At 45.6% G+C, this 24,534-nt stretch overlaps 2 protein-coding genes across 12 annotated transcripts in view; both read right to left on the bottom strand.

Moving 5' to 3' along the window:
• TRAK1 (trafficking kinesin protein 1) overlaps window positions 1-24,534 on the bottom strand; it is a 709,911-nt gene that overhangs the window by 166,460 nt on the left and 518,917 nt on the right. For all 11 annotated transcript variants that reach the window (XR_011556832.1, XM_070727389.1, XM_070727391.1 and 8 more), the window contains 2 exons: window positions 11,580-11,710; window positions 10,574-10,648 (listed from right to left, as the gene is read on the bottom strand). Coding sequence is in view for 10 of the 11 variants with exons in the window: in XM_070727389.1 (XP_070583490.1) it covers window positions 10,574-10,648; window positions 11,580-11,710 (206 nt within the window). In the remaining variant the exon portion in view is untranslated. The remainder of the gene's footprint in view (window positions 1-10,573; window positions 10,649-11,579; window positions 11,711-24,534) is intronic.
• LOC139153446 (uncharacterized) overlaps window positions 1-24,534 on the bottom strand; it is a 219,879-nt gene that overhangs the window by 89,769 nt on the left and 105,576 nt on the right. The window lies entirely within an intron of this gene.

The following is a 24,534-nucleotide window of genomic DNA, read 5'->3' on the forward strand; positions in this document are numbered from 1 at the left end:
TGGTGAAAGTTGCTGCTCCAGAATGAAGAGTCTGTTGGGGGGGGGGGGGGAAGCTGCTCCAGAACGAAGGCCTGCTACAGGGGAGGAATGAAGGTAGCTTAGAGACTCATAAGGCTGTGGCTGAGAGGAAAGAAACCCTTCTGCTCTCTGAGATCCTAAAGGCTCAGGTGGTCCTGGGGTCTGGGCCCCTCTCTATGTGTTCAAAAGATCAGTCCTGAGCAGAGACTGTGCTTGCCAGATCAGACAAAGTAGAATTAATCAATGCTAAGGCAGGAAAGGCCTGAATAAAGGATTGCTTCTGGGCCTGCTCCATTTATTTTTCCAGGGCCCTGATCCTCTTCTCTGCCTCTTAAGGGCTGAAGATGAAGATGTGGAGGGCTGGGCCTTGCATTTAGTGGGCCGATTTTTATCCTTAAATTTGGAGGATTTGGGGGCAGCAGTAGCTTCCTCCTCAGTATATTGATCTGTATGATCAGACATAGATGCCAATATAGAAAGTGAAATAACCCCAAATGGCCACAAGGTGGTGGTAAGAGGCTTAGTAAGGTAATACTGCACTGGTGAAAGGAAGGATAATTGGCTCTGAAGGCTGTGATCAGATTATCTGATGATGAGACTACCTGGGTCTAGAAATCAGCCATTGAAACAGCTGGAATCAGTTATAGGAGTCATAAGTGCTAAATCACTCAGGAACTCTCCACTGCAACTGTGCTGAGTTTACGAAGAGCTGCAAATCTGCCTAGAAACTCATGACATGGAAATCCAAAATGGCAACCACTCTCTCTACCAATAGGAAAAAAGGGAGTCTTTTGAATTGCTGCGGGAAAGCAAACACTCCGGAAAAAGGTGGTACCAGCTATTTTGCCAATTATGAGGCTTAGAGCAGCTGAGGGACTGACCGCAGATAATTCATTTTAAAGACTGAGTAATGCCTGAGGAGGGCAGAAACTCAATACTGATCACTCCTTGCAAATAAATATACTGAAAGGCAGATGGGGAGCAGTGTTCACTGGAGATGGAGATTCCAAACTGCTAGGGAGGTAGCCTGCATGCAGAGATTGATTGATTCTTACATACTGTATTCGGAAACATCATAATTTATATATCACACAATTTAGAAATCTTTAAGGAAAGTAATGCTGAAGAGTGAAGCAAAAGTACCTAATATCATGCAAAGAGCCTTCCCTATTTTAAATGTAAACAATCATAGACATGCTGACTTAAAAAATAAATCTTGCTCTTCTTCACTATAGCTTATGCTTCCTTTAATGTATAAAATTATATTTAATAGTTTGATGTTTGAATACATTCACATTAGAAACAACAGCCCTAAGTTGAACTAAAATAATTTTCAGATAATATACATTATCTGAAGACACACATCTGAAAAATCCAATCTTTATTTCAATTAAATTTCATTGTTTTCAAAATATTCTGAAGTCTTAATATAGAAAAAAATTCTATTTAGACACTGCGAAGCATATTAGGTTGTTAAAAACTCCTACAGAATAAATATTGTTCATTTTGTTTTGTTTTTTAGTAATTTTCATTTGAAAAGTCTCTTTTCTACATAAAGACTGGTACATATTTTTTGTATATTGTACAAGAACAGAATAAATGAAAGAGTTCTTATTCTCTCCATCCTCTACAATACATAATTACGTTTTTCATAATCACTACTTGTTCAGAAAGCAAATTTTTAGTGCTACTGCACTACTAAGTGCGATAGTTAAACAATAGGAGAAAAATAGATAGGCATTCAATTAAATAAAGTAGTTGGTACTCAAGACAATTGGCCTTTTACATTGGCAACATGAACATTTGACAAGAAGTTGGTGGTGTGACTTTTCTTCCCCTTTCTACGTATATACAAGGGTCTAGGACTTTTTGCCTCCTCCACTTCTCTGAGCCTGTTTCGTCCCCAGCCTTCAGCCCCCCCCCCCCCCCCAGCCATTCGGTGCTCCTTTTCTCCCTGGCCCTTTCAATCTGAGAGGCATGCAAAAGCCTCCTTTGTTGAGAAAAGTGGGGCAGATGGGGGACAAGCGAACCCAAGAGGTGTAGATGGAGGGGCGCAATGAATCGACCTAGCTCCTGGGCAGCCTCTCTCGCAATTTAAGGTGGTAATGGCTCCAAAGGTGCCTCTGGAACCCGCCACTGGTGCTTTTGTCTTTTGCTGACTTCCAGAAGACTCAAGATGAGACACCCCCACACACACCCCCACACACCCCCTCTTCAGCCCCTTGGGGTGCTCACCTGGCACCTGCAGACGATGTCCGCGTCCTACGTGTGCCAGCCCTGCCAGCCACCCCACATCCACACACCGCTGTCACCCCACCATCCTGTGTACACACACATGGAGAGAGGGATGGAGGGAGGCTACCCACTCATGTTCCTTCTCTTAAAAAGCACATACACACACAGAGCACGGGGGGGAGGGAGACCCCCCTCCCGTTTCTTCTCCTATAAAGCACAATGAATGAAGAACGGGGTGGGATTCTTAAGGAGGGGGTGTAATTTTGTTTTAGAATCACTGAACCAGAAAAGATTCTATGAAGTAAATATTTTTTTGATAAAGACAAGGAAACTGCGCTCATTTGTTATTTCGCTTTTTGCCTTACTACTATTCAAATTAAGATATAAAACTCCCACTCCTTCTCCTAAAAAGGCTGCTTCCAGACACATGTGTAGGCAGAGTGGAGGGGAATGAAAAAAGAATGAATCCTCTGATTGGCTGACAAGAAAATGTCCCCTGCATCTAAAAGGCCAGGGTGAAAGTGCTTTTGAGCCCGTTTGGCGAAAGGGTCAGGGAGTAAAAGGTAGCACCGAATGGCTGGGGGGCAGAAGACTGGGGCAAAACAGGCTTGAGAAGTGGAGGAGGCAAAAAGTCCCATTACATACATACAAGGCGTACAAAGCGCAGAATGAGTATTTAACTAGCTAGGGCAAATTGTGTATTCCTACATATTGAGTGAGCTTTAAAGCTGCATCAATATTATGATGCCCAGTTTATTTATTTATTTATTATTTGGATTTGTATGCAGTTGTTATTGTTTATATTTTTGTTTCTTAAAACAAAATTCAAAAGTGGCAAAAGATATTTTGAATCTCAGACTACAAAGTCCTGGGAAAATATTGTGCTATAAAGAGTCTGTCCATTGAGCCTTTCAGGTTCAAATTAACATACTTGGAAGGGATCTTGTAGGTCATCTAGTTCAATCCCCTACACCATTTCTGACAAATGGCAGTCCAATCTCTCTCTCTCTGTCTTTTCTTTGAAAGTCTCAAGTTATGAATCTCCCAAAACTTCTAAAGGCAAGCTGTTATATTGGTTGATAGTTCTGTCAGAAAGTTCCCTCTCAGTTCTAGACTGAATCTCTCCTTGATCAGTATCCATCCATTATTCCTTGTCTGCCCTTCAGGTGCTTTGGAGAATAGCTTGACCCCCCTCCTCTCTGTGGCAGCTCCTCAAATATTGGAATACTGCTATCATGTCTCCCCCGGTCCTTCTCTTCCCTAATTATCCATGCCCAGTTCCTGCGATTGCTCTTCATATGTTTTAGTCTCCAGTCCCCTGATCATCTTCTCCTCTGCACTTTTTCTTCAGTGTCAATATCTTTTTTATTGAGTAGTGACTGCACCTAGATGAAATACTTCAGGTGCAGTCTAAGACTTTATAGAATGGTATTGGTACCTCACTTGATCTTGACTGTATTCCTCTGTTAATGCAATTTACGACTGCATTGGCTTTTTGGGCTGCTGCTGCACTGCTGGCTCATGTTTAGTTGGTTGTCTACTAGATTAACAGATCCCTATCGCAAGTACTGCTATTAAGCTTGGCTTCACCCAGTTTATATGTATACTTTTTAAATTGTTTTTTGTTTTACCATATGTTAGGAGTTCACTTTTCTCTACATTAAATTTTATTTTGTTAGATAGGGACCAGTGCTCTGGTCTGTCAAAATCCATCTAAATCTTGAGCCTATCTTCTCACTATTTCTGCCAGCTTAGTATCATCTGCAAATTTGGTAAGTTCCCCTTTTATTCCCTCATCACAAGTCATTTATAAAGATATTGAAGAGTATTGGAGCCTTGTGGCACCCCCCTGCTTATTTCTCTCCATGTGGTCTTAGACTCATTAAAGACGACTTGTCGAGTATGGTTTGTCACCCAGTTATGGATGCATCAAATGGTGAGATTGTCTAGTCCACTTTTCTCTAGCTTACAGGTTGGGGTCTACTTTGTCGAATGCCTTGCTGAAGTCTAGGTATATTATGTCCACAATACAGTACTGTATGTCGCTGGCCTATTAATTCAGTCAAGGTGTTGAAAAGTTAAATGAGACTGGTTTTGCATAATCTGTTTTTAACAAAACTGTGCTGGCTGCTAGTTATTATTTTACTCATTTCTAGGTGTTGGCAGATCTATTTTTTATTATCTTTCCAGTAACTTCCCAGGGATTGATGTTAGGCTGATTGGTCTGTAATTGCTTGGGTCAGTCCCACCAACCCCTTTTTGAAGATGGGAACCCATCAGCTCTTTTCCAGTCCTCTGATAGTTCCCTGGTGTTCCAGTATTTTTGGAAGATGTGATGCAGTGGTTCTGAGATGATATCTGTCACCTCCTTCAGTACTCTGGGGTGTATTCCATCCATTCCTGGGGATTTGTATTCATCAAGTTTATACAGGTGTTCTCTTACTACCTTTTTTGTTTATTTTAACTTTAGAACTTCCAGTTTGTTTTTTGCAATTATATTTCTGGTAGGTTGGGTTATAGTTTCTTTTTGCATGAAGACCAATGCAAAGAATGAATTAAGCAGCTCTGCTTTCTCTCTGTTGCCTGTTACTTCCTTGTTGTCTTCTCTCTTTAGTGGACCAACTATTTCCATGAATTTTTCTTGTTATTTATATTTTGGAAGATTTTTTTTAAAAAAATATCTTTGTCTTTTGTTGCTTGTCTTTGTTCATCCAGGGCCTTTGCTTTCCTGATTTTTCTTTACGGATTCTGGCTATCTGCTGATGTTCTGCCTTAGTTATGTTTCCCTCTTTCTATTTTTTGTACTTGTCCTATTTTCATTCAATTTGTCAGTGAAGTCTTTGTGCAGCCATGCTAGTTTCTTTTTGGATTTCTTGTTTTTCTATCTCTTTTTTTAATTGATTTTTTTTATACATACAAGACATTACAGTGACAAACAAAACAAAATGTGAAAAAACATATAACAAACATTTGGGAAGTTACTTTCCCTGCTCATTTTGAATTTTCGATCGGAGAGTTTTTCATCATTTTTAATTTATAGTTATATTAACATATTGCTTTGCATTTTTGCCTTTTAAAATATTTGTCCTTAAATTTTATTTCTTGTTTTTCTTTCTCAGTGGTATTGTGCTGGTCTGGGCTTTTATGACCAGATTTTTCAGAGTTTCCCAAGCTTCTTGAATTGTTTTTACCTTAAGGAATTTCATCCAAGGAATCCTTCCCAAGTTCTATCTGAGTTTATTAAAATCAGTTCTTTTAAAATCTAAGACTTTGATATCGTTGTATTCAATTATTTGGGTTTGCGTTATGCTGAATTCTAGTATGATGTGGTCGCTCTCACCTAAGGTTCCTGCAGTTCCAACTCCTTCTATCACTTCCTTTCTATAAGTATTAAGTCCAGTATGGCTGTTCCTCTAATTCTCTCCTCTACCTTTTGGACAACGTTGTCATCTACTGTATTTTTCAGAGTATAAGACACACCTTAGTTTTTGGGGAGAAGACAAGGGGGGGGGGGAAACTGCCTCTGCCTCCCAGCAATTTGCTCCCAGCAAAGAGCAAACAGCACAGATGATATACACTGTGTAAACAATGCCTCGGACTCCCAACCCCTCTAGCCAGTGCAGGAGGATACCACAGTTGATGGTATCAAAAGCCGCTGAGAAGTCAAGGAGCATCAGGATAGAAGACTGGCCCCTATCTCAGACCCAGCAGAAATCATCCATCAGTGCAATTAAAGCAGTTTTAGTGCTGTAGCTGGGCCTGAATACTGACTGCCGAGGGCCCAGATAATAGGTTTCATCCAAGGACCATTGGAGCTGGTTCGACACCACCTTCTCAACAACCTTTCCTATAAAGAGAAGGTTGGAGACAGGACATTAGTTGTTCAAAACAGCTGGGTGCAGTGAAAGCTTCTTGAAGAGGGGATGCACAATTGTCTCCTTGCAGGGAGCCTCCCTCAAAGAAGCATTAACAATCTCCTGGATCCAGCCCCGTGTCACCTTCCTGCTGGCCATACCTACCAGGAGGACATGGATCCAATAAGCAGGTGGTGGAGCTCACAGCTCCTATGGCCTTGTCTACTTCATCAGGCATTACCAAATCAAACTCCTCCCACACAACAGGACTAAGATGGGCCTCTGTCACCTAGACTGACTCGTCGCCAGTCTACACTGGATCAGAGCAATTTTATCTGCAAAGAACTCATTAAAATCCTCAGCACTGCCCTACATGATATGCGTATCTTGTTGCCCTGAGTGCCACTTGATAAGACTTAATAGAAGTATTTACAAGCACTTGTTTGGTTGGATTCGGATGTACTTTTCCTCCAACACGTCTTTAGATTTCTCTTCTGGCATTTCATCCACTGGAGTTCCTCAGTAAACCAAGGAGATCTCCAGGGTCTACTGCCACAGAGAGGTCACAAAGGCGCAATTCAGTCTAAAGCCCCTCTTGCAGCCGTATTCCAGGCCATTACCAGGGGCTCTGCCGAACTGTATATAATATAATCACTCTAATCCCTCCCAATTATTTAAATAGATCTACTCCAAACATGAGTAAGTCAAGGTTAAACTCAGCTGCCTTATCTTAATACTAAAACAGGATACATTTCAAACTATACTTGTACAGATTCTGTTAAAACTGATGTAGCTTTCTGGAAATAAAGTTATTCTCTGTTTTTTAAAGGAAGATACAATACCACTGGACCTCTTCAGATCAAGCACTTATTTTAAAAAGCTTGTTCATTTTGTTAAGTTGCCTAGAAGAATAAAAAAGCAGCCTTTAAAAAATAAACCTAATAATTTGAACCTTCTGCGGACATTTATAGTTACTGGCTTACCTCCTTGCATCCAGTTCAGCAGAAAATGAAAATCTGCTTCTCTCTTCCAACAATTTGCCTACTTGGAGCTAGTTTCAGTTTCAATTTAGCATGTGGCTAGCCTGCCTCAAATCAGCTGAGGGTTGGGAAGCTGATAATGAGTTGCTTGGTTTAACAGGCTCTGTTCTTTTTGCTGCAAGTAAATTGCTGGGAGGCAGAGGCCAAAAGGTGTGGGTGGCTGGGGCTATATTCGGTGTATAAGATGCCCACAGGTTTTCACCCTGTTTTGGGGGGTAAAAAAGGTATGTCTTATGATCCAAAAAATATGGTTGGTTGGTTAGGAACCTATTTGATTTCTCATGGTGCAGAATTAGTTTTCCAGTTGACATCTGGATAGTTGAAGTCTCCCATTATTACTTTAGTATGTTTCCTACATGTGTTTGATAGTTGGTTGGCAAAAAGGGTATCCATTTTTTTCTGCTTGATTGGGTAGCTTATAGTATACAGTGATCCCCCGCTCGTTGCGAGGGTTCCGTTCCAGGAGCCCCCGCAACGAGCGGGTTTTCGCGAAGTAGCGATGCGGAAGTAAAAACACCGTCTGCGCATGTGCAGACGGTGTTTTTACTCCCACAGCGCTAGCGAGGAGCCGAAGATTGGGGGCGGCGCGGCTGTTTGCCGCCGGCATGGGGGGCTTCCTAGCAGCCCCCCAAACCCGGGTTGGGGGTCCGGGGGGCGCTGTCTCTCGGCGCTTTCGTGCTGAGTCCGGGAGCGAACTCGCTCCCCGACTCAGCTGGAAAGTGCCGAGAGACAGCGTGGACAGGCCCGTTCCTTGGCGCTGTCTCTCGGGGCTTTCGTGCCGAGTCCGGGAGCGAACTCGCTCCCCGACTCAGCTGGAAAGTGCCGAGAGACAGCGTGGACAGGCCCGTTCCTTGGCGCTGTCTCTCGGGGCTTTCGTGCCGAGTCCGGGAGCGAACTCGCTCCCCGACTCAGCTGGAAAGTGCCGAGAGACAGCGTGGACAGGCCCGTTCCTTGGCGCTGTCTCTCGGGGCTTTCGTGCCGAGTCCGGGAGCGAACTCGCTCCCCGACTCAGCTGGAAAGTGCCGAGAGACAGCGTGGACAGGCCCGTTCCTTGGCGCTGTCTCTCGGGGCTTTCGTGCCGAGTCCGGGAGCGAACTCGCTCCCCGACTCAGCTGGAAAGTGCCGAGAGACAGCGTGGACAGGCCCGTTCCTTGGCGCTGTCTCTCGGGGCTTTCGTGCCGAGTCCGGGAGCGAACTCGCTCCCCGACTCAGCTGGAAAGCGCCGAGAGACAGCGTGGACAGGCCCGTTCCTTGGCGCTGTCTCTCGGGGCTTTCGTGCCGAGTCCGGGAGCGAACTCGCTCCCCGACTCAGCTGGAAAGCGCCGAGAGACAGCGTGGACAGGCCCGTTCCTTGGCGCTGTCTCTCGGGGCTTTCGTGCCGAGTCCGGGAGCGAACTCGCTCCCCGACTCAGCTGGAAAGCGCCGAGAGACAGCGTGGACAGGCCCGTTCCTTGGCGCTGTCTCTCGGGGCTTTCGTGCCGAGTCCGGGAGCGAACTCGCTCCCCGACTCAGCTGGAAAGCGCCGAGAGACAGCGTGGACAGGCCCGTTCCTTGGCGCTGTCTCTCGGGGCTTTCGTGCCGAGTCCGGGAGCGAACTCGCTCCCCGACTCAGCTGGAAAGCGCCGAGAGACAGCGTGGACAGGCCCGTTCCTTGGCGCTGTCTCTCGGGGCTTTCGTGCCGAGTCCGGGAGCGAACTCGCTCCCCGACTCAGCTGGAAAGCGCCGAGAGACAGCGTGGACAGGCCCGTTCCTTGGCGCTGTCTCTCAGGGCTTTCGTGCCGAGTCCGGGAGCGAACTCGCTCACGGACTCGGCTCGAAAGCGCCGAGAGAGAGCGTGGACATCGCCCGTATCTAGAAGAAGTTGCCACCCGAGCGCTCTTGCCCGGCGGGAGGCGAAGCATATGGGTGGGGGGGCTGTCAGGACACCCTCCCACCCCAGCACTTTGCATCCCGCCGGCAAAGAGCAATAAGGCAGCAGCTTCTGCCGGACACGGGCAATGGGCGGGACAGAGAAGCGGGAAGAATCAGGAGGTTCCTTTGGCGGCTGGAGGCTGCCTGGCACCCGCTGCAGCCAAAACAACAAAGCCAGGCAGCCCCCAGCTGCCAAAGGAGCCTCCTGATTCTCCCCGCTTCTCTGTCCCGCCCATTGCCCATGTCCGGCAGAAGCTGCCTCCCGTGCCGATGTTCCCCGCCAAGCCCAGTTCGGCTTCCCTGGCTGCTTGGCCGGAGGGGGGGGGGGGCTCGGCCAAAAGGGGCTGGAGACGCAGCGATTTGCCTCCCGCCCCTCGCCCCTGTGCCACCGGCACGTCATCTTCCCTCCCAGACAAAAAGGCCGGCCTTTGGGGATGAAGGGGTGTGTTCAGCTCTGCGTCTCCAGCTCCTTTCGGCCGAGCCCCCCCCCCCCCCCCGGCCAAGCAGCCAGGGAATCCGAGCCAGGCTTGGCAGGGAACATCGGCACGGGAGACAGGAGACGATCGGGCGACCGGAGCAGCAGCCAGGGAAGCCGAGCCGCGGGCGGGACCAGGTGGGGGCTGGAATTTCTCCGCCAGGGCGAAGGGCGGGCGAGCGGGTGCTGGGGAGGGCTTCTCGCCCTCCCGACAGCAAGAGGGGGGAGCGAACGGCGTGGGCAGGCGAAGGGCGGGCGAGCGGCAGCGAGGAGTTTGCGTGGGCGGTGGGGAAACTCCTCGCTGATGCCAGCAAGAGGGGGAAGACCCAGGGAAGCCGCTGCCATCTACGCATGCGTGCCCGGCACGCATGCGTAGATGGTATTTTTGACTTCCGGGTTGAAAAATAGCGAAGTACCCTGTTCGCAATGGTTGGGGACGCAATAAACGGGGGATCACTGTACTCCTATTGCCATATCATTCTTTTTTTCTTTTATGTTGATTCATATGCATTCTAGGTTTTCTTCTTTGGTTACATGTAGTTTTGTAACAACATAGTGGTTCTTTATATACAGTGTAAGTCTACCTCCTCATTTTTGTGGTCTAGATTTTTTTTGTAGAGTTTGTATCCTTCTATCAGTATGTTACAGCCATGGGTTTCATCCCACCAAGTTTTTTTTTATTACAACTATGTCGTATCTATCTTTGTTTATTAATATTTCAAGTTCACCCTGTCCCTCTTGGATTTCTAGCATGATGAAGGAATGTGGATTGCCATCTTTTTCTGCCAAATAAACTAATTTTTCTGCATATATAAAAAAGCAGGGAAAGAAAGAAAAAAATACAAAGAAAGGGATAAGGGTAAAACAAATATAATATGGCATATTCAGAGTAAAAAATTTTAAGCCTACGTGGAATCAAGAAAACCGGAAAGCAAAAACATATAAATAATTTTTAATAAAAAAATATTCTTCTGATATGAAAATATAATGTAACTGGCCAAAAGCCATTTCCCTGTTTTAGAATCCTGATTATTACTCACTTCGGCAGTGAGTTGCCTTTGGGCATCTTTAGCTGCTCCCAAATGTTGGACAAGTTCTTCATTTTCAACTGTACACTGAAAAGGGATCAACAGGAAAAGCATTACAACACAGTCATCATTCCATGATTTCTCTATTTCAAGATTTAAAGGACTTTATTGAAAAGTAAGGGATAAAATAAATTGCATCATATTGTGGATAAATTGTGCTAAAGCCCACTGCAACAATATCGCCAAAAAAGCTTCTAGAGTTGTTAACCTGATCCTACGCAGCTTCTGCTCAGGCAATCTCACACTACTCACAAGAGCCTACAAAATTTTTGCCAGACCCATCCTAGACTACTGCTCATCTGTCTGGAACCCATACCACATCTCACTCTTGAAAATGTCCAAAGATATTTCACCAGAAGAGCCCTTCACTCCTCCACTTGAAACAGAATATCCTACGAAAATAGACCAACAATCCTGGGCCTAGAAAGCCTAGAACTACGGCGCCTAAAACACGATTTGAGTATTGCCCACAAGATCATATGCTGCAACGTCCTACCGGTCAATGATAACTTCAGCTTCAACCGCAACAACACAAGAGCACGCAACAGATTCAAACTTAATATGAACCGCTCCAAACTTGACTGTAAAAAATATGATTTCAACAATTGAGTTATCCAAGCGTGGAACTCATTACCGGACTCAATTGTGTCAACCCCTAACCCCCAACATTTCTCCCTTAGACTCTCCACGATTGACCTCTCCAGGTTCCTAAGGGGCCAGTAAGGGGCGTACATATGTGCACTGGTGTGCCTTTCGTCCCCTGTCCAATTGTCTTTCCTTTCTTTCACCTATCATATATATTCTCTTCCTTTCATATATCCTCTCCTCTAAGTTCACTTTTACCCTTATATATATTACTACATGTCTATTTTTCTTCCTATGTATTTGTGTATTGGACAAATGAATAAATAAATAAATAAATAAATTAAATAAATAAAAATAAATATCACCAACTTACAGCTTTTGCCTTTTTCTGCAAATCCACTATCTGAGATAGAAGATGGGTGATTTCTTCCTGTTGTCGGGCAGCATCTTCAGTCTTCTTAGCTAACTCTTCAGAAATACTGGAAATCTGAAGATTTGCATCTCCTTAAAGAAATAACAAAAACATTACTAACTATATAGAACTGGTCCTTGGTAAAAATACTGATATAGTAAACAATATTGCAACTTAGCCATACCAACAAAATGAAGACAATTACTAACCAGCCAAAAGTTGGGAAATAAGAAGAACCGTTGTACCTACCTGAACGGTCTTCTCAGTGCACTGGAAGGAGAGTCCAATATGGGTTATTCTCAATCCTATTGGTCGAGACTGAGTTTAAAATTAACATAATATTAGGCACCGCCCCTTGCCTGCCCCCCAGTGAGCTCAGTTTTAAAAACGAAAGGTAATATAATCCAACACAATTTATTGAACAAATATCTATATATATATATATACAATATCAATCAACCAATCAACCCCAGCTTCCCTGAAACAATCCAATGCTGGGTGGGTTTGGACTCTCCTTCCAGTGCACTGAGAAGACCGTTCAGGTAGGTACAACGGTTCTTCTCCATTGCATCTGGAAGGAGAGTCCAATATGGGATATACCCAAGTTCCAAATTAAATGGGAGGGAGATTGTTAAGTCAGGGCAGCTGGAGAGGAACACATCCTCTGTAATACCCTTCTCCCAAAAGATGCCTCAGCTGAAGCATAGGCATCCATTCTGTAATGTCTGGTAAATGTAGAAGGAGTCTTCCACGTCGCAGCCCGACAGATATCCTCAATCGAGGCTTGAGTTCTCCAAGCTGCTGATGTGGCTGCACTGCGAGTAGAGTGCGCCGTGACCCCTTGAGGTAGATTCTGAGCTCTAGCCTTATACGCCTCCCCTATGCAGTCCCGGATCCATCGGCTGATTGAACTGGAAGAGATGCCCAGGCCCTTTTTTGGTTCTGCAAATGAAACAAACAATGATTCGGACCTTCTAAAGGGCCCGGTCCTTCTAATGTAGATTTTAACTGCTCGCCTAACATCTAGTTTGTGCCACCTAGGTTCTGTAGGGTGGCTTCCGTGGGAGCAAAAGTCTGGCAAGATTAGTTCTTGTTTCCTGTGGAATAACGAGTTGACCTTAGGAAGAAAGGTCGGGTCCAAACGTAGGACTACCTGGTCCGGATAAAAGATACAAAGGTCTGGTCTGATGGATAATGCAGACAAATCCGATACACGTCTGGCTGATGTGACAGCCACTAAAAAGGCCGTCTTGATGGAAAGAAATTTGAGCTGAATGGATCTCAGAGGCTCAAAGGGTGGACCAGTCAGAGCCTTCAGCACCAGAGATAAGTCCCACGATGGAAACCTATGAAGAGGCAGAGGGTGTCTGTTAGTAGCACCTCTAAGAAAGTCCCGTATCCAAGGGTGAATTGCCAAAGACCGGTATCCCGGTAGCCGAATAATGGTTGCTAATGCCGCCACTTGTCTCCTAAGGGTGTTTGGAGACAGTCCCTTTTCAAGGCCGGATTGCAAAAATTCTAGGACAGTCAGTGTTTGGGCTCTTTCTGGTTGCATGTCTTTCCCGTTGCAGAACTTACAAAAGGCCGACCACGTAGCCTGGTAAATCCTGGACGTGGATGGCCGGCGGGCGGCCTGCATTGTGGCAATGATACTGTCCGGTAAACAATGCTCCCTCAGTTTGTTCCTCTCAAATGCCAAACGGCTAATTGGAACCATTGAGGGTCTGGGTGATAGACTGACCCTTGACTGAGTGAGATTATTTTGTCCGGAATCCTCCAAGGTGGGGAGATCGACAGCGCTACTAAGTCCGAGAACCACGGGCGGCGTGGCCAATGTGGTGCAACAAGTAACACCTCCGCTTCCTCCAGTAGAATTTTGTCTATCACTCTCTGCATCAAATTTGTCGGAGGGAAGGCGTACAAAAGGCCGCGAGGCCAGCTCGACCTCAGGGCGTCGACCTTCTCCGCCATGTGTGAGTGGAACCGAGAATAGAACCTGGGGAGCTGTGTATTGGTGTGAGAGGCGAACAAGTCTACCAGCGGTGTCCCGAATCGTAGTGTGATCCTGTGGAACAACTGCGGATCCAGCCTCCACTCTGTGGGGTCTAAGGTGGTTCGGCTCAGCCAATCGGCCTGGACGTTGTTGACGCCTGCTATGTGCTCCGCAGATAGAGAAGCCAGGTTGTACTCGGCCCAGTTGAAAAGGGCCATGGTCTCCCTCATGAGGCGAGGTGATCTCGTGCCTCCCTGATGGTTGAGGTAAGCTTTTGTTGCCACATTGTCCGTTAGGACTAACACATGTTTCCCTTGTACCAAGGCCACAAAGTGTTGGAGCGCTAAAAACACAGCCCTGAGCTCTAGGAGGTTGATGTTCACAGGGTTGAGGTCCTCCTCGGTCCAGAGTCCCTGTGCCACCTGGGGGCCGATGTGTGCGCCCCAACCCGACAAACTTGCGTCTGTAGTCATGACTATTTGATCGTGAGTCTGGAAGGAACAGCCCTGGAATAGGGCTGGTGAAGTCTACCAGGCCAAGGAGGTTTTGACCCTCTGTGGTAGCCTGATTTGCTGGTGTGACTGACTTAGCTTCGCCTTCTGGGCCGGTAGCAGAAATTCTTGTAATGGGCGAATGTGATGCCTGGCCCATGGCACAATCCCTATACAGGAGACCATGGTTCCCAACACCCTGGACAAAAGGGCTAGGGATACATTCGGTTGCCTCTGGATGGAAGCTATCAAGGCCAAGATATTGTCCAGTCTGTCTGGTGAGAGTGACACGATGCTCGTAGTGGTGTCTATCACTGATCCCAGATGTAGCAGCCTTGTAGAGGGGATCAATTGGCTCTTTGGAAAGTTGATGGTAAAGCCGTGTTCTTCCAGAAACGTCATTGTAAGGTGGAGGTCTCGGTGCGCCCCTGCCTGGGACTTGGACAAAACGATTATATCGTCCAAGTATGCCAACAGGCGGACGGACCGTGCACGGAGATGTGCTGTGAGCACATCCAGCAATTTCGTGAAAGTGCGAGGAGCCGATGATAGGCCGAATGGCATGGCCCGGTATTGATAATGTGTCCCTTCCACACAAAATCTTAGATACTTGCGATGTGGTGGAAATATCGGCACATGCAAATAAGCCTCCTTCAGGTCTAAGGAGGTGAGGAAGTCCTGAGGGCGTACTGCCGCTAGAATAGTATGCAGGGTGTGCATCCTGAATCTCCGGTAAAGAATGAATTGATTTAATTGCTTCAGATTCAGAATTAAGCGATGCCTTGGGGACTATGAACACCATAGAGTAAAATCCCGTGCCCTCTGCGTGTTTTGGCACGGGCTCTATGGCCTGGATCTGCAGGAGGTGACTTACTTCTTGGAATAGTTCCTTCCGTTTGGTGGGGTTCTTTGGTGTTGGACAGTGTAGGAATCGGTTGGGCGGGGGCTGAATGAACTCCAACCGCAGTCCCCGTGTTACTGTTGATAGCGCCCATTTGTCTGAGGATGTGGCACGCCAGGAGGTACTGTAAAGGTGGAGTTTCCCTCCGACTGGCTGTGTCACGGTAAAGTCATTTGGGGCGTTTAAACCCGCGCTGGTTGGAACCCCGAAATGGGCGTCTAGTTGGCTGATAGCCTCTGGTCCTGTCTTGAAAGGAGGTACGGTCATTCCTGTAGGCATTTTGGTTGAAATTGCCCTGAGAGAAGGACCTAAACGGTTGGTTTGATCGTGAAGTGTCCCAGCGAAAGGACTGGCGCCGGTTGTACGGAGTCTGGCGACGATCTTGTCCCCTCTTGGACCTTGGAAGTATCTTCCGTTTGTCCTTGTCCTCTATGAGGACTTTTTCTAATATGTCTCCAAAAAGTTGAGACCCCTGAAAGGGCAATGATGCCAGGCGCCATTTAGATTTGGTGTCAGCTTGCCAGCTGCGCAGCCATAGCAGTCGGCGTGATGCGAGAGTGGCGGACATCCCTCTACCCGCGAACTTGGCAGCATGTAAGGTGGCATCAGCGGAAAATTCTGCCGCAGCCAACAACTTACTAAGATCTTGGCGCATCCGTCCTTCCTCTGGCCCCAAGCGAGACATCATATCCTCGATCCAGACGATGGAGGCTCTATTAAAAAACGATGCAGCCGCTGCTGCGCGGAACCCCCATCCGGCCATCATATGGGTCTTCCTGAGAAGCACCTCAGCCTTCTTGTCCTCTGGCTTCAAGTTGTCACCCATCTCAGCAGGAACCAGAGCGTTGGAAACCAGTGTCACCACCGGTTGGTCTATTGGAGGGAATTGTGGAAGAGCCTCTACTTCGTCATCAAACGTGTAGAACTTCCTCTCTATCACTGATGGCCCCTGGGCTGCCGCCGGATATTGCCACGGTCTCTTAATACTTTGTACAAAAATTTCTGATGCCGGGACATGGTCTGTTTCAGGCTTGGGCTCCTTCAACAGAGTAGAGGATCTAGATGGTACGGCTTGAGACGGTTGGGCCGGATCCTTTAACTCCATTGTCTGCTTTGCCTTATATAGAAGAGTCCTGAACGAGGATTGTTTGAACAGACCCGCTACCAGCGGTTGTTCTGGAGGTGTCTCATCTTCTGACATATCATAGTCCTGGTCACTATCCTCCATTAACACTGGCTCTTCAATCGCAGATCCCAAACCTGGAAGGGGCGGTGCAAACCAGAGATCCCGGGTTGTGGCTTGTCTTGGCTGTTGAGGCCCCTGTTGTGCTCCAACTGCTATGCCCTTTGTATAGGCATTAGTAAGTAACTCCTGAAAGGCCGGTGGCATATCTTGCCACATATCAGGGTGATCCCTGAGTCCCGCAGCTGTAGGAGTGAATGTAGCTGCTGGAACCACTTTGGCCTGAGGGGAGAAACCCCACACTGGTCTCTCCTGGCTCGCTGATCCCGGCCTAGTTCTGGAAGTGTGAAGCTGAGGCAGAATTGGGTGATCAGGAGACCAGTCCCTATCAACTCTGTCTCTTGGGGTTTGCGGGCCAGCAACCATATCAAGACCCAGTGGTGGTCCCGACTTGGCCAATGGAGCACCATTGAGGGCTGCCTCTAACTTTTGTTCAAGGGCCTGAATTCGCCTCTCGGCCTCCTTGATGGCTGAGGAAGATGATTGAGATGATTTCACCTTTATCTTCCCCTTATCTTTGGGCTTGGGCACCGGGGCAGAAACTACAGACCCCAAAGCAGGGGCTGGATCTCCATTGCCACATGTATCCATAGTACTCACAGTGAAGCAGAAAAAAACGGTAGCAGAAAGCAAGTAACGGGCACGGAGCTCTTAATTACTGCTGTTTTCACCGACTAACAAACACCTTCAAAATGGCCCCCCGTGCCTGCTGCAAAGTGTGCATGCGCTTCTCAGCCTTCCCAACCGCTCTTCGCGCCTCGTTCAGGACGCTGAGGACAACACCGGCGGGGGGAGGGAGGGTTTCCCGCCAACCGCCCAAAATGGCGGGCGCGGATCGCAGCTTAAGAAAGAAGAGGAGTGAGAGGGCTGCTTGCCCTACAGTCCCCACTGCTGGCCTTAAATCACAGGGGAATCATGCCTCCGCATTCCCCGCGGCTCGGGTGACTGCCAAACATATGCTGCTTAATAGGTCGGCTCGGCCAGCCACTCCCCGTCACCCAGCAGTTTAATCGCGCGCGCTTGGCCGCCGAACATATGGGCGGCGGTAATTGTCCTTTTGAAGTCTGCCGCGTTGTTTCTAAACGGCGGCTGCGGCGCTGCGCTCTGGCGATTTCCAAACTGCCGCTAAATTTTTATTTCCCTCGTGTTAATGGCCCTTCTGACTAGTGCTGAGGGAAAATATATCGTCTTCGGGGGACTCCGTGTCCCCGAGCCTCCCAGTGGGGGGGGGGCAGACCCCCCCACCTTCGGCTCCCAGCCGAGTTTGGCCACGGAGGCCAGTGACACCAGGCTGATCCCCTTGTGGGACGGTACCCTCTATGAGGGAAGAGGTCTCCTGGGGAAACTTGATGGGGGAATCTGCCCACGGAGGGTAGAAACCCCTTCCATCTTCTGCAGCACCTGTAAAAACAGAAGTAACAAGAAGAGAAATAGTTAAAACAAGTTAAAAGCAAGGTAAAACAATTTAAATTAAATTAAAATTAAACCATTTCTTTATTACAACTAACTCATACGTCTCGTTACATGGACTGAGTTTTTAAAACTGAGCTCACTGGGGGCAGGCAAGGGGCGGTGCCTAATATTACGTTAATTTTAAACTCAGTCTCGACCAATAGGATTGAGAATAACCCATATTGGACTCTCCTTCCAGATGCAATGGAGAATCAGAGTTTCAGGAAGTTTTGTCCTTCCTGAAACATTCTAATCAATTTTTGTACTGGGAAATTTGGGCAGCCTGCTTAAATTTTAGCCCTAGTTTCTCAGTCAGGCATTTGCCTTCGAAAGATTGTGGGCACTCAGCTGAAAACATTTTCTCAGCTCCTAAAGTAATTATGTTTAAATATAAGGCTGCTACTTATTAGGATCTTTTTCTATAATAGAATAATTGAATGGGATAATATGCCATTATTCTTTCATGAAGACAGTAAAATAAAAGATTGAGCAGAATTTTATTTTTTATATTTCAAATAAAATTCCACTGATTTTTTTTTTTAATAAAGTAAATAAGAATTAATTTAAAGGAATTCTAATCCCAGATTATTACTCAGGATACAAAATACCAAAAAAGGTCAATCCTGGTTATTTATGCCCCGTTAAGAAAATAAAATACAGCAATTTAGAAAATATTTTATGCAATACCTAATTTTATACCTAAATTAAAATATGCAATTCTGGATTCAACAGAAAATAGACACATTTTATGAATTGAAATAATGAATGAATAACTTTCTCTGGATTCAGCCATAATTTGTTTGGAAAAACTATTCAATGAGAAGCAGATTCTGTAATACTTAAACTATATTTAGAACCTTTATTTAACAAACTAGAAGTGTCAATTCACTGGATATGTCTCTTTAGGAGTGGTGGATATAGGAGGTAGGCATAGGTGATAGTGATGGCCATTTTTGCTGCTCCAGAGGCTAATGCTCATTCCACAGCAGAGCTGCCTGAAACTAAACCCATCATCAAATAATTGCTATCTACTCTATTGGCAGCTGCAAGAGGCCCCGCTCAGTGGCAGAACAAGAGAGTTCACTTGCCTGGCACCTATCACTGTAACTTCTGGAGGACAAGGACGTTCAACTTGAACACCTTTGAACTGTTGCTGCTACAACTTTTTCGACCCTTGTTATACAAGGCAAAGATCGCAGCAGGCTTGGCCTCTATCTCAGAACCGGATCAGTCATCGGTGCAGGACTTGACAGATCCACTCTTCTTGGAATTCACAGTGTCACAGGAAGAGGTACCTTTGCCTAAGATGTTTGGGGACATTATCTGCAGGCAGTGGGCTGAAAAGAAGTTATATAATGTGCCCCAGACCTAATCAAGGTCCTGAATTGGTTGATCGCCAGTTGTAGTGCTATACCTATCATCTAATTTACCCAGTGAGCTGGCTGAATTACTACAAGCTGAGAATCGGAGATTAGAGCAGTTCCCTCAATGGGCGCACTAATCAGCAGCCTAGGCGGTCTGTCCATCGACAATGGCATCTTTCTTCTCTTGGTCATCGCTGATCTGGCTTCACTAGTTACAGGAGAGAACTCCATCAGTGGATGCTCATCTTTGACAAGATATTAACAAATTGTTAGTGGCAGCACAACAGACAGTGGATGTGACCTTGAACACAGCCCTGTTTGCATCCAAATCCATTGGAGGCTTGCAGGCTTCTGTAGTTGAAGAATTGGTAGGCAGATACCCACCATAAGTGGCAGTTGGCAATGGCTAACTGTGAGGGAGATCACTTGTTTGGTGATTGTCTGGAGCCATTGTTGATGGAAAACAAGAAACACAAGAAGATCCTGCATTCTGTGACCAGATGACCTGAATTTCACCGTACACTAGGCGATCTTACTATCGTTCAGGTGCCAATGCCCAGAGATCCCAGAGGTTTTATGGACAGAGGTCCAGAGAGTGCCAGGAACACCCTGAATGGAGCTGCCCCTTTAAATCACAGCAGCCCTTTCAATGAGGAGGTTATGTTTTCCTGTGCCCTCAGTGGGTGCAAACCCAAAATCCCATTGGAGGCCTCCTGGTCTATTTTGCAGATCAATGGGTGGAGTCCACATCGGACGCTTGGATTTGGGACACAATTCAATTGGGTCTCTCACTTGAATTTTGCTCCATTCCCCCCAGGCTTTGTGTCTGGTCTCTAGATTATTGGCCAAGAAGATCCTCATGGGGACAGCTGTCCAGCACTTGCTGGATATCCTGCCATTGAGGCCGTCCCTATGAATCAATGTGGTCAGGGATTTTATTCAATCTTGTTTGTAGTCCCACAGACCTCAGGGGGATGGAGGGCAGTTCTCGACTCAAACAACTGAATCATTATATCATCTGCAAACAGTTCAAGATGCATTCACTTTCCACTATTTTAGAGAGTGTTAGAGAGGGCAATCTCCTCTCTTCCACTGATCTTACTGAGCATATTTGCATGTGCCTATTGTCTCATGTCACCGGCAATAGCTGAGATTCCAGTTTGCTGGAACTCATTACTAATATAAGACAAGACAGCGTCCACCTTTGTCACTTCTGAGATCTTCAGTGGCTTATTTTTACCTTTTTAGAAGTCTGGCAGGGGCAGTTCTCCAGCCAGGATGCATCTTCCAATAAAAGTCATCATGTCTCTCACTTGGTGGAGATCTCAGGCTCTTTCCAACAGCAGCCTGTTTTGGGAACCAGATCGATTGGTCCTGACAATGGATGCAAGTTTGATACGCTGGGGTGCCCACATTGCATTGCCTATGGTTCAAGGTCAGTGGACCAGGAAGGACTGCAAATGCAGCATAAACTGGTTAGAGTTAAAGGCAATACATCTGGCACCCTGCTATTTCAGCCTGTTGATGACTGGCCATCATGTGTTGGTTATGACCTACAACATTGCAGCCAAGGCACAATTGCCAAACAGGCACACGGTCCAAGACCCTGATGGTGGAAGCATGCCAATTGCCCTTTAGTGGGGGGGACATCTTCTCTCCCTTCAGGCGGACGACATCTCAGGTATCGTCAAGGTGCAAGGTGATTAGCTCAGCTGGTCATCGGTTGACCAAGCCGAATGGCAACTGGATCCGGAGTTATTCAAGGAACTGACAAGCAGATTCAGTATACCAGTAGTAGACCAGTTTGCCACTCTGAGCAACACCCAACTCAGCAGTTACATGACTTGATTTGCCACCCTGCGGGGCAGTAGGAACCAATGTGCTCTGAATCCCATGGTCCAAGGGGCTTCTCTACAAGGTCTCGCCACTTCTGATCATACCATATGTCATCTGAAGACATTGCAAGAAAATGCAGATATCATTCTCATAGCACCTTACTGGCCTCACAGATTGTGATTTGCATATCTGATTACTCTCTCTGTGTCTCCATCTTGGAGATTACCTCAGCGGCCAGACTCACTCAGCCAGGGGTCATTAAGTTACACAGAACCCCAGTGGTTCAAACTGACTGCTTTGCTCTTGAGTGGGTCCCCTTAACGAACGACAATATTCCATCCAGAGTTATTGCTACCATGCAAACCTCCTGAAGATCTTCCACTACATAAATATATGACGCCACCTGGTGCACATTTTGAGACTGGTGTATGAAGTTGAACATTGTTCTTTCAAAGGCTTCATCTACTAACATCCTTCAGTTTCTCCAGGATGGCTTGGATAGGGGGCTTAGTCCGAACACCTTAAGGCAGCAGCCTTAGTGACTGTTCTGTTCAGCGCTTGTAAGAGTTCATTGTCCGCATGTCTGGCGTTTTTTACGAGGTGCCACTAACATTGCCCCTTCAATCATCCATCGCTATCCAAATTAGGTTCTTCTTAAAATATTACAATTCCTGATGGATTCGTCCTATGAACTGCTGAGGGAGGCCAGTTTACATCACCTTATCTATAAGTTGATGTTTTTGGTAGCGATTACGTCAGCCAGGAGAGTGTCCGAGTTGGCAGCATTATCAGATTTATGTATTTTTCATGTTGACAAGGTAGTTCTTCATTTAGATCCGACATTCCCGCCAAAGGTGAATACTTGGTTCCATTAGATGCAAGAGATTGTTCTCCTGACCTTTTGTTCTCGGCCTGTTCACCTTAGGGAGAAATGCTGGCATACTTTTATGTGAGAAGGGTGTTTGTATCTACATCAAATGGACTGCAGGGTTTCGCAGGTCGGAGTCACTGTTTTATCATTTCAACCTGCACCCATGGGCTAGAAGGGGTCATTGTCCACAGTCTGCAGATGGATTCGTTCCACAACAGTTTGGATGTGTGAACTTCAATCACATCAGGCACCATCTCGTATCACCACCCACTCAACCAGAAACTTGGCCAAGTCGGCAGCCTGGGCTACAGGTGTCTCTCAAGGAGGTTTGCCAAGCAGCTACAGACCCTGAACTTGGTCTTTGTCTTCTCCATTTGCATGGCATTATGGAATCAATTCACTGGACCAAACTAGGTTTTGGGCACTAAAATACTACTATAAATTAGTTTTTGAATAACCTCAAATATTAAAAAAATGGATTGAAGATCTTTTAAAAACTAACTTCATACTGTAGTGATATTTTGATTAAATTATATTGGGAGAAAGATTGAGCATTTGAACAAAGAAGAAGAAAAATCTACATCTAGTACAATGTATACCAATGATTTTTCAAATCACACAGTTCCAATCACTTTACTACAGGTTAAAATTTAAATCAAACATACTGTAGTACTATGAAAATAGTTTGATTTTAAGTACTATGAAATTATTTTTGCTTTATTTAACAAATATTAGATTCCAAGAATTTCTATGTCATAACCATAAGAACATTATTTTAATTATGTGCACTAAATTTATATTATTGATAAAAAATACCAGATAAAATTCACAGATGCACTCACTTAATTATGCCATTTAAATAATTGTGAGCACGAACTATTATAAATCAAATCAAGAATGTGGTAACTGCATAAGAAAAATACATCTTCAACACTGCAGGAATCTCCACCATGATTTAACTTGCATGAGACTATTGGAGTAACTATTTTAAAATGTATTTAATTTTTCTCTCTCTAACAAAGCTTATGGATATTAAAAGATTAGTAAGCAAAGTATGAATCATGTTTAAAGTACCAACCTGGGAATGACTGAATGAACTATCTATCTATCTATCTATCTATCTATCTATCTATCTATCTATCTATCTATCTATCTATCTATCTATCATCTATCTATCTATCTATCTATCTATCTATCTCTCTATCTCTCTATCTACAGGGGGTGGACATAAAAATGGAAACACCTTGAAAAATAATCAAAAATCTTTTAATATGGTGTTGGTCCACTTTTTGTGGCAAATACAGCCTCAATTCTCCAAGGCAGTGATTTTCAACCTTTTTTGAGCCACGGCACATTTTTTAGATTTACAAAATCCTGGGGCACACCACCAACCAAAATGACACAAAATGACACCCTAACACACTCTCCTCTCTTTTTCCATCCCTGTCTCCTCCCCCCTTGTGTGTGTGTGTGTGTGTGTGTGTATGCACATTCTGGAACCCTTTCCAAAAACAGGTGAGGGCTGGGGGTTTTTCCTCTCTTATTCTTTCCAAAAACAGTTGAGGGCTGGGGGGGTTTTTTCTCTCTTATTCTTTGGGTGCTTTTTATCATATGCTTTAAATCAAGGGTCACTTCTCTCTCTCTTTCCTCTCATTCTCTGTCTCAATCATTTTCTCATTTCTCTTTTTTCCTCCCCTTTTTGCTCATTTCTCTCTCTCTCTCTCTCCTTTTCTCTTTCTTTCTTTCTTTCTCTCTTTCTTTCTCTCTCTTGCTTTCTTTCTTTCTCTCTCACTCTTACTTTCTGTCTCTCTCTCAGCAAAAAGTTGCGAGACCGAAACCTGAGCTTCCTTATTCGCGGCACACCTGACCATGTCTCGCGGCACACTAGTGTGCCACGGCACACTGGTTGAAAATCACTGCTCCAAGGTATTGATTCATACAAATTGTGAATTGTTTCCAAAGGAAGTTTAGCCCATTCTTCAGTTAAAACACCCTCCAGTTCTTTTAGAGACGATGGTGGTGAAAATCGACTTCTTGCTTGAATCACTAAAATTGACCATAAATGCTCAATAATGTTGAGGTCTGGTGATTGTGGTGGCCAGATGAGATGCTGAACTTTATTGGATTGTTCCTCGTGCCATTCTTTAACAATTCTTGCTCTATAGATTGGTGCATTATCATCTTGAAAGATGGCTTCCCCCTCTGGAAACAGTTCTTGAACCATAGGATGAATTTGGTTGGCCAAATGTCCTAAATAGTGATGGCTGTTAATTCTTCCATGAAGGTAAATCATTGGCCCAGCAGATTTCTAAGAAATAGCACCCCAGATCATCACTGAACGGTTTTACGGTTGGGAGAAGGCAGCCTGGAGGAAATTATTCTTTTGTCTGTCTCCAAACATAAACACGGCCGGAGGTCAGAAAAAGGGTAAACAATGATTCGTCAGAGAAAATCACATTTTGCCACTGCTCGAGGGACCATTTTTGGTGGTTTCTACACAACTCTAAACGCTTTGAAACATTTGTCTTTGAGAGCAGAGGTTTTCTAATTGCAGCTCTTCCGTGGAATCCAGATTTGTGAAGCTCCCTTTGAGCAATTTTTGTGGAAACTGGGTTCTGTACATGTCTATTGAGCTCTGCAGTGATTTTAGGAGCTGTGGTCTTGCGATCCACTCTAACAATTCGCTTTAGAGTCCGACAGTCTCTCTCAGACAACTTCGACTTTCAACCAGACCTGTACTTGGCTGAGGACGTTTTCCCTTCCCT

This window comes from Erythrolamprus reginae, chromosome Z, assembly GCF_031021105.1.
Source record: "Erythrolamprus reginae isolate rEryReg1 chromosome Z, rEryReg1.hap1, whole genome shotgun sequence".
Classification (NCBI taxonomy): Eukaryota; Metazoa; Chordata; class Lepidosauria; order Squamata; family Dipsadidae; genus Erythrolamprus; species Erythrolamprus reginae.